The sequence below is a fragment of the Sapajus apella genome, unplaced genomic scaffold (genome assembly GCF_009761245.1).
Source record: "Sapajus apella isolate SASKATOON/1434 unplaced genomic scaffold, GSC_monkey_1.0 scaffold18, whole genome shotgun sequence".
NCBI lineage: Eukaryota > Metazoa > Chordata > Mammalia > Primates > Cebidae > Sapajus > Sapajus apella.
The window spans coordinates 23,270,441-23,281,038 of NW_022436958.1; the positions used below are offsets into that span (position 1 = coordinate 23,270,441).

Here is a 10,598-nt window from a genome sequence, read left to right on the forward strand (position 1 = left end):
CATTTCGTCTCTTGGTAATGGGTTGATTTTGTTTTCATTGCATTTTTGTACATCATACAAGTTTTGACTAAATGTTAAACCAACAGATTAGAGACTGAGATAAATAATATTTATGCATTGATATGGGCATATTCTACTTCTGTCGGGACATTAGTATAATGGGTTGAGTTTGTTTTGTCTGTAGTTGAGATGGGTATGAGATTTATTGCTTTATCTACCTTCAGAGTATTCCAGTAGTGGACTGCCACTGCCTAGTACTTAGTATGAGGCCAAGAATGCTGGAGGAGTTCCCCCTCCCCTCTCTTGTCTTGCTCTGTCACTTGAGTGCAGTAGCATGATCTTGACTCTGGGAGGCTGCAACCTCTGCCTCCCAGGTTCAAGCGATTCTTCTGCCTCACCAACAGCTGAGTAGCCGGGATTACAAGCACACGCCATCACACCCAGCTGATTTTTGTATTCTTAGTAGTGATGCAGTTTCACCATTTTGGCCAGGCTGGTCTTGAACTCTTGACCTTGTGATCCGCCTCGCCTTGGCCTCCCAAAGTTCTGGGATTATAGGCGTGAGTCACCGTGCCAGGCCATGGAGGATTTCTGAAGAGTCTAGGCCAGTTATCTTACATAATGTCTTTGATTTTGGGTGTCTCATCCTCATGGTGTTGTTAATATTATGGTCATGGTGTACTTGTTAAAAAGTGCTCTTTTTGCCGTTTTGTGTTCCTTGCCTGTATTTTTCAAACTTCTCTTTATTTAAACACGCTAAGCATAGTTTTATAATCTGCCCAAAATCTTGATTTGATGTTTTTGCTACTATGTTTTTTTCTCTCATCTTGTGTCTCAAAGACCTTGTTTGTGGTATCTTATTTCACTGTATACTTATCCCCTGTTCATTATGCTTGAAAAATTATTTGTAGAAATAATTTGAAAGTTAGCGTGAAGGCATTTTCCTCCAGCAAGATTTATGTTGGCTTCTGCCATGTTCCTAGTGGATTACTAAGTTGGGACCACCATAAGCCAAATTCAGGATTCAAGTTTCCATTTACCAAGCTGGCAGCATTAACCTGGGCTACAAATCTGTACAAGAACTGATTTACTTCTATTAGTAGCTTGACTGTTTTTTTTCACCTGAGGTGGAATCTTGTCTGTTGCCCAGGCTGGAGTGCAGTGGCACAGTATTGTCTCACTGCAACCTCTGCCTCCCAGGTTCAAGCCATTTTCCTGTCTCAGCCTCCCGAATAGCTGGGATTATAGGCGTGAGCCACCATACCCTACCATGTTTTTTGTATTTTTAGTAGAGACAGTGTTTTGCCATGTTAGCCAGACTGGTCCCAAACCCCTGACCTTTGTGATTTACCTGCCTCGGCCTCCCAAAGTGCTGGGATTACAGCTGTGAGCCTCCAACCCCGATGTAATAGCTTAACTCCTAATCTCAGGTTGTGGTCCTTTGGAGTCCAGCTTATTGTGAGGAGGTAGACTGTTAAGATTCCTTACCTTGTTTATATCCTGGAGCTCTTCAGAGTTTCTTAGGATAACCAGAGGAAAGAAATTACCTATTTAAAAAGCAGTTAATTTTTTTAGTAGCTAAAGCAAGCCCACAGGTTTGTAAGATAGACAGACTACATAAAGTGTTGAATTGGTATGAATGTAGGTTTTCTACTCTTATTGCTTATGTCAGCCGTTATTAAAATGTCTTAAGGCGATGGCATACTTAACAGAGTAAAAGTATGTCTTCTTAGGTAAAGTAGCCAGCTACATATTGGCTTCAGAGAACCTTCACCCAGAAACTTCATCTCAGAAGTCAAAAAGTTCAGTAAGTGAAAAATCTCAAATAGTGATAGGGTTTTTTTTTTGTGGCTTTGTAGTTAATTAAATTCCTTTCGCACTCAATACCAGTTTTGGAGAATGGAAAGTGTAGCCTCTTGTCAGTGCCTCCCTTTCCTCAGTAATAGACTTGTTGATGAGGAACATGAGCATAAAATTCTAGTGGATCTCTCATGACTGGGACTTCAGTGAGGCATGCTCCACTGTCCTATCTGACATTTATAAAACTCAAGTTCAAAGATAGAATTTCAGGATATCAGTTGCAAAACTTTTTTGAAGCTCAGAGCCCACAGCTATGAAATCAGCCCTGGTGATAGGTTTCTTATCACCAAACAGGAAGATAGCCTAACTGTCCAGCTGTGAAATAAAATCTGAATTTTAAAAAGTGTGATATAGTAACAGAAGGAAAAGAAAAGACCATTTCATTGATCGTTGAGGAAAGATTGTACATGTGAACTCTTTTTGCACTTTTTAAGTCTTGGTTTAAAACATTAAACTTCAAATGTCTCTTTCCACTCGTCTGTTGTTTTTGCTTATACCTTTTTCTTTCTTTTTTTTTTTTTTTTTTTTTGTTGTTGTTGTTGTTGTTTTGAGAGAGTCTTTCTCTGTTGCCCAGCTATTGTGCAGTGGCACAATCTTAGCTCACTGCAACCTCCACTTCCCGGGTTCAAGTGATTCTTGTGCCTCAGCCTCCTGAGTAGCTGGGATCACAGGTGTGCCACCACACCTGGCTAATTTTTGTATATTTAGTAGACACAGGGTTTCACCATGTTGGCCAGGTTGGTCTTGAACTCCTGGCCTTATGTGATCCACCTCAGTCTTCCAAAGTGCTGAGATTACAGTTGTGAGCCAGTATGCCCAGGCTGTACCTTTTCCTTTGTAGCACTTAGAACTATTAAAGTTATGTGATTGTGTAGTTTGTTCCCTATTAGACTACAATTTCTTTACAGGCACCATCTCAGAATGTTTAATGTTATCCCTCTACCTCATTTCCTTGTTGAGTATTAATTAATGTGCTTAGTGCATGAGTATCAAAAAAAACTTGGTTAAATGAATGAATGAACTTGAAAAGATGCCTCATAGAACCTTGTGATTTGATAGAAGTTTCTCAAGGACTGCACATTTTTGGTTTTCACTGTATTTTGTGCTTCTGACCTACAACTTATGCAACCAAATTATGTAAGTTTTCATGTAACACCTACATTGTCAGAATTCAATCAATTTAAGTAGAGGAGTTGCCAAAAATAGTTTCATACAATATGAAATTATCTCTCTCAGAGGACTCTGCCTCTTTGCCTTCCCCCAAGAGGTTTGTTTTAAGCAGATATCCTACTAGGTTAGGTTAGTTTAGTTTTACAAGTAAGAACTGGGTATAAATGTAGTCAGAATAAACTACAATAGGTTTTATTCAGAAGCATTGTTGTTGTCATAGAACTTAATATTGATGCATGTCTTTTAAAAAGCATTTTGTTGGCCGGGCTCGGTGGCTCACGCCTGTAATCTTAGCACTTTGGGAGGCCGAGGTGGGTGGATCACCTGAGGTCAAGAGTTCAAGACCAGCCTGGCCATCATGGTGAAACCCCATCTTTTAAAAAAAAGCATTTTGTCTCCTCAAAATCCTCAGATTGCAAATAACACTCTCTTTAATGTTTTCATAGCCATCTTGATAAAATACCACATCTGCTACTTGTTAAATTGTTCATGGACTTTTGCATTGTCCCTGTTTAACCATTAATATTCTTTCTCCTAATGAATGCCTTTAAAATTTTCCAGTTCAGAATTTACCTCTTTTTAATGAAAGATTTTGTATGGATTTATCAAATACATATATAGTTTGTACAAGGCTGATGGTAGAAAATATTTATAAGTTAGGTGACCATATGCTTTATCATCTAAATGAGGCGACTTTTAAGAGAGAGTGTAGGCGCTATTAATAATTTTTCTGGGGTAGTGAGCATAAATTAGAATTTTTCAGCACATAAACTGGGACTGTTTGGGCAAATGGGGAAATATGGTCATCTTGCTTCTAAGGAAAAGAGCAGTCCTTTTCTTTACCCTTTGCCCCATCTCTAGTTCCACTTTGGAAAGGCAGTGCCTCTCTACTGTTTAGCTGTTTGTTTTAGGACTTAGATACTTTAATTTTTCTGAACAGTGTGCTTATACTGTTATTTCATGATTTTTCATTGTTTTCTACCATTCTTATTTCCACTGCCCACTTTCATCTCACAAATTGATTCAGTAGTGTATATTTACATTATTATGCCTATGTAAATATTAAAGAGCTCACCTAATACAATCATGCCTCCTTTCATGAAAAGCTAAGTTTTCCCAAGTTAAAAAATTAATTTTTAAAATTGCCTTTTGTTCTGCATACACATTGTTTTTTCCAGTTGTACCACCACCTCCGCCACGTGCCAGTGAGATAAGTTTCCATGTGATGCTTTTTTTTTCTTAGAACTCCTGCCACCTCAGGTCCTGCTCCAGTCTGAACTGTTTGCTTTCTATATACCATCCTCCTTAACTTCCCCTTTATCATTGCTTCTTGGGTTTCTTACCTTGTTTCCTGCCCCACACTCCCATTTTTCTAGGACATGCTCTTCATTTAGCTTCCTCTGGTTGTATTTTTGGTCATTTGGTTTTGTTGTGACTTTGCATGTCTGAAAACATGTTGTGTTCTCCACTTCAAATGTACTTGCTAGATTGAAATCCAAGGCTAAACATTTTTCTCAGTATTATAAGCATTATTTCATTGTCTTAAGACTTTTGTTGCTGTTAAGCCATTCTGAGTATGTTCTCTTTGTATGTGACCCATTTTTTCCTCTCTAGTAGGATCTTCCTGTTACTTCTGGTTTTCTGCAGTTTCAAGATGATATATTTTGCTTAGTGTTGGTCTTTTTTTCTTTGATCCCCTTATGTAGCCTTGAGCCCTTTGAATTTTGAGATTTATGTTCTTCATTTCTAGAAAAGTTTATTTATTTGGTAGTTTTCTCTGTATTTCCTTTTCCCATAACCACAGTCAAATGATAACTCTCTGGATAATTATTTTCATGTTACATTTGCCATTTCTTTTGGTTCTGCTTTCCAGGAAGTTTCTGCAACTTACTCCCAGTCCTTATGTTAAATTTATTTCGGCGTATCTTATTTTAACAAGTATATGGCATTTTGAATTTCCATAAGCTCTTTATTATGCTCTCTTTGTATTCTCACACATCCTGTTCTTATTTTATGGATGAATGTTATTTGATCCCTGTGAGGATAGAAATAAGCCCCTTTCCCCCAAATTTTCCTCTCCCTGCACCATCTTAAAAGTGTTGTTGTTGTTGTTGTTGTTGTTTATTTTGGTCCTTCTTTCATATTGGAGACCTTCCTTGATTACTTGTTGGTTCTTGATGTTTGTCAGTTAGAGGGAAGCACTAAAAGTCCTGATTAGAAACTCTAGGTGACCAGCAGCTTTTGCTGTAGGACAGAATGGTCTAATGAAGGCTAGCTTTTGAAGTGGAAACATTTCAAATGACATTCAGAAATCTTATCACTGGTGTGTGGTGATCCAAGAGTAGAAGCCTTTAGTCTCTCGACAGCATTGTAGAAACAGGACCTTGAAAGAGTCTTTGGGTCTCAATATTATTGAGTATATATATTTTCTTGTATTCCTTTTACTGACCCATACCTAAACTCCTGCAGAGATGATTGTACATTGTGTGTGGGAGTTGGGGGAGCGGAGAACACAAGAGTGTTACCTAGGAAATCTTTATTTTCCAGAGTATAAATAGCCTATCTTTAGAGGAATGGAACTGGGAAAGAATCTGAGGTTCTGTTGCTCCAGATACAGGTTTTAATTCAACAACTTGCTTGTTATAATAAAATAACAACTTGCTTTCCAACTACATGCACCCTGCCCCCCCCACTTGTTTATTATAACAACAAGTTGCGGGGGGGCAGGGTGCATGTAGTTGGAAAGCAAGTTGTTGAATTATTCGAGGGTGCATGTAGTTGGAAAGCAAGTCGTTGTTTTATTATAACTCAAGTTGGGGGGGAGGGTGCATGTAGTTGGAAAGCAAGCTGTTATTTTATTATAACAAGTTGGGGGGGGAGGGGGCATGTCAGATAAAATACTGAGAACAGAATTATTGGAGGGTGCATGTAGTTGGAAAGCAAGTTGTTACTTTATTATAACAGCAAGTTGGGGGGAGGGTGCATGTCAGATAAAATACTGAGAACATAATAAATTTTACCATCTTAACCATGTTTGTGTACAATTCAGTATTATTGAATGCATTTCATAATGTTGTGCAGATATCACTATCATCTATGCCCGTAACTCTTCATCTTGTAAAACCAAAATTTCATACTCATTAAATAATAGCTCCCCATCTCCCGCCAACCACCAATCTTCTTTCTCTGATTTGACTACTCTTAATACTTTATTTTTGATGTATCTTTTCTATGTTCAGATATACAAATACTTACCAATGTGTTACAGTTGTCTACAGTATTCAGTACAATAACATGCTGTATAGGTATGCTGCCTAGAAACAATAGGTTATACCATATAGTCCACGTATTAGACTGTACCATCTAGGCTGTGTATATACACTGCTAATGTTCACACAATGACAAAATCACCTAAAGATGCATTGCTTAGAATATATTCCCATTCTTGAGTGATGCATGACTATACATACAATGCAATATTATTCAGCCATAAAAAGTAAGGAAATTCTGGCATATGGTATAGATGAACTTTGAGGACATTAGGGTAAGTAAAATAAGCGAATCACGAAAAGACAAATACTGTACGATTCCACTTATATGAGATACAGTCAGAGGCTTTGTAAGTCTTTGCCTTAGAAAACTTTAAAAGCTTTTAAGTTTATCATAGTAATGTCATTATAGCAGCACTGTTTATTATAGCCCCCAAATGGAAACAGTCTAGTGTACATTTATGGTAGAATGGGAAAATAAGTTGTGTGCATTCATATAGTGGAACGCTATGTACAGAAATTAGAGTGAACTTAAAACTGCATGCAACAACACTGATGAATCTCACAAATATAATGTTGAGCAAGTGAAGCTGGACACAATATTGTATAATTCCATTTATATATAATTATTCATAGGTAATTGTTGTGGGTTTAGAAATGTTTAGTGAAGAAAACTTGGAAATTATTAAACTTTAAAGTGAAAAGCACTCAGTTCCACAAAATAAATTTAACATTTTGGGGTTTTTTTTCCTGAGAAGTTTTATTCATTTTATTTGTGTAGTTAGAATCATGCTGCATGTGTAGTTTTGTAGATTGACCTTTTCACTTAAAATGTCACTTTCCAGTAGTACCATAAACAATCTTTGAAAACATTTTGAGAAATACTTTATTAGCTCTGTGATCATGTGCAAATTACTTAATCTCTCAGTGCCTGTTTTCTCATTTATAAAGTGGAGATAATATAGTACCTGTCTCATGGGGTTGGTCTGGAGATTCAATGAACTAACATAATCAGAAGGTCCTTATTCTCAGATCTTGCCATATAATACTTAATAAATATCAGCTATTGCTATTATTTTTGTTATAATTAAGGGGTCCTATGAGTGGTAAATAAAAAGTTTATCATTTTTTCATTTTGACTTGTGTTTATTGAGTACCTGTTAAACCCCAGGCAGTGATTTTTAAATACTTTAAATGATTCTGACCTAGAAATTCACTGTTGAGACAGGGAAATAGAAGGGTAAACAAGTTACAATGCAAAGTAGCATGAAAGGTATGTACGAAGTGGAAACATACAGAGAAGAAAGCTACTTGTGTTTAAACTGATGACCAAGAATTGGGTGGGGAATGTATAGACTTTCCAGACACATAGAAAAGTTTGTGAGAGGTATGCAAATAGTATAACAGGTATGAGCATTGAACCCTAAAAATAAAGAATACCAAGATAGTCAAGGACAAATTCATGTAGAATATGTAGTAGACAAAATTAAGTAAGGGAAAGAGCCCAGATTTTGGAAAAAGCAGACCTCAAAATTCTTTATGCCACTTTTACCATGTTTGTTTGCTTCCTTTTATGGATGGTAGGAAACCTTTGATGAACTGCTTTGCAGTAGAGAGGTGGTGATTGTTTCACAATTTACCTTGTCAGATATAGTTAATTTGCATGGTTAATTTTTTATTTGAGCTGATGATTAGGGAGGATTAAGCATTAAAGGCTTTCATGTTTTCCCAAAGGCAATTAATGAAAATTTGCATTTCACAGAAAAATCTTTAAGAATGGAGTCTAAACCTTCAAGGATTCCAAGAAGAATTTCTGTTCAACCCTCCAGCTCCTTAAGTGCTAGGATGATGTCTGGAAGCAGAGGAAGTAGTTTAAATGATACCTATCACTCAAGAGACTCTTCATTTAGATTGGATTCTGAATATCAGGTAACATTTTCATTTGCAATATATGTAAACAGCCTTTTTCAAAATCCCTAGGACCACTCTTGGGGGATTTTTAAAATGTAGTAGCTGGGTCTGAGGCATCCTCTAATCAAAACCAATATATCTGTAGCAAAATGGATAACATTTTTCAAACTTTTTGGACTTTGGAATGATGGATAGCAGAATGTAACCTCATAAAAAAACATACTTTAGGGCTGGGCATGGTGGTTCACACCTGTAATCCTAGCACCTTGGGAGGCTGATACAGGCAGTTCACTTGAGGTCAGGTGTTCGAGACCAGCCTGGCCAACATGGCGAAGTCCCATCTCTACTAAAAATACAAAAAAATAGCTGGGCATGGTGGCACATGCTTGTAATCCCACCTACTTGGGAGACTGAGGTGGAAGTATTGCTTGAACTGAGGAGGTAGAAGTAGCAGTAAGCCGAGATCATGTGACTGTACTCCATCCTGGATGACAAAGTGAAACACTGTCTCAAAGAAAAAAAAAAAAAAAAGCTTTCCAAAGACTTGGAAAACTTTACCCATAAAAATATAAGTATCAATTTAAGTATAAATTTAAGGTTGTCAGTCAATGTGACTGGCTTTGTCAGAGGAACAAAAACTGTATCCTTTTCCTGGAAGAGCATACTTATTCATCTGACTTTTCTCTGCATATACACAAAGCAGTGTGGAATAACAAATGTTAAGTGTTTTTCTTTGAGAATACAACTTCTAAATATTTTGCTTTGAGTGATTTTTAAATTAACAGGTTATCTTATGAAAGTGCTAAAAATCTTTTACATGAATTTTTAAATTTTATTTTTATGGTGAGTAATGAGTTTGTATTGATGTGTCCATCTACACTTATGTAGCTAGTTTTTCTTAGGACCAAAAGCTTTTTGTTTTGTTTTGTTTTTGGGTCTTGCTATTGCCCAGGCTGGTCTCAAACTCTGGCTCAAATGATCCTTTCACCTCAGTCTCCTTAGTAACTAAGATTATAGGCATACAACCCCCATGCCTGACTAGTTCTTTGGCTTTTGAAATGGCTTATCATTGTAACAAATTTAAGCTCCTTACATTTTTGGCTGAACCTTATAATTAATGTTTGATTTGCAAAAGTCTGATTTTGAGGTACCCCGAAAGCATCCTTTGAAAATTTGTTTGTGTTAAGTATTTATATATTTATGTGATCTGACATATGACACAGTCTCAAAAATATTCATACACAGTAGTAAGCATTCTGTAAAACATTCAGAGCAAGACTGAAGTTAAAAAACAAACTAAAATGCCCATATCTGCTACCCACTTCTTAACTGACTTTATATGAACTGTTTACCTGGTCTCTATTTTATTTTAAACTCCAGCTCAATGGAACCTAGTCTCATTTTAAATGTCAATTGATACTGTACTTTTTCTGTTGCTAGACAAATTTATGCCTCCTAGAGGTGTAGAATCATATATTTTGCTTTCTGTGGAAATGTTGTGGTGACATATAAAGGGTACAGAATTATGTTTTACCTTATCTTCGTAAAATTTTGTCTACTCGTTTTTGTCTCATTCTAAATATATGTATAACTTATTAATGAGGAACACAAACTTTGAAACCAGACTATATTGTCTAGAGAGAAGGAGTCCTGTTTCATCACTTACTAGCTATTGACCTCTTTTTCTGTTATTGTTTTTGATTTGTTTGTTTGTTTGAGACAGGATCTCACTCTGTTAACCAAACTGGAGTGAGTGGTGCAATCACAGCTCACTGCAGCCTGCAGTTCATTGCACCCAGTCGACATCTTTTTGTTTTAGTATCACCTTATCCAGTTGTTACAGTTACATGGCTTAATGCTGTATGTTTATACTGCCTGGCATATGATAAACACTATATACATGTTAGCTGCTGCTGCATTTGTTTTTTATAATTGTTACAGTAATTATCATAATAGTGTAGGTGTTCAAATCTTGAATATATTTAGTAAATTTATTTGCTCCTTAAGATATGACTTTTTTCAAAATGTTTTTCTAACTTGTTAATGTTGTAGATTATTCAAAAACTCCATTTCTTACTATGTTAAACAAATAGCAGCATTAAAAAAATTTTTTTTAATGTCGTTTCAGTGACTTCAAAATGACCCCACCTAAGTGGTGGTTGTAGTAACATATTAGTGTTGAATTCATTCTGTTCCAAAATTTTATTTAAATACCAAAGTAAAATACAAAAATATCTTGCAGACATCCAAAAACCAAACCAAATAGAATTTTTAAATCTTTATTGATTCTTAAGATAAATTATTTTTATAAATTTTAGGGATTTTTCTTAAAGCCTTTTAGTTGCTTTAAATTGCATACAGTCAGTTTTTTTTTTGTTTTTTTGTTTT

At 36.1% G+C, this 10,598-nt stretch overlaps 1 protein-coding gene across 18 annotated transcripts in view; it reads left to right on the top strand.

Moving 5' to 3' along the window:
- The window catches only part of MARCHF7 (membrane associated ring-CH-type finger 7), a 55,027-nt gene that overhangs the window by 8,399 nt on the left and 36,030 nt on the right, over positions 1 to 10,598 (top strand). For all 18 annotated transcript variants that reach the window (XR_004271246.1, XR_004271247.1, XR_004271244.1 and 15 more), the window contains exon 2: positions 8,062 to 8,228. Coding sequence is in view for 14 of the 18 variants with exons in the window: in XM_032286311.1 (XP_032142202.1) it covers positions 8,062 to 8,228 (167 nt within the window). In the remaining 4 variants the exon portion in view is untranslated. The remainder of the gene's footprint in view (positions 1 to 8,061; positions 8,229 to 10,598) is intronic.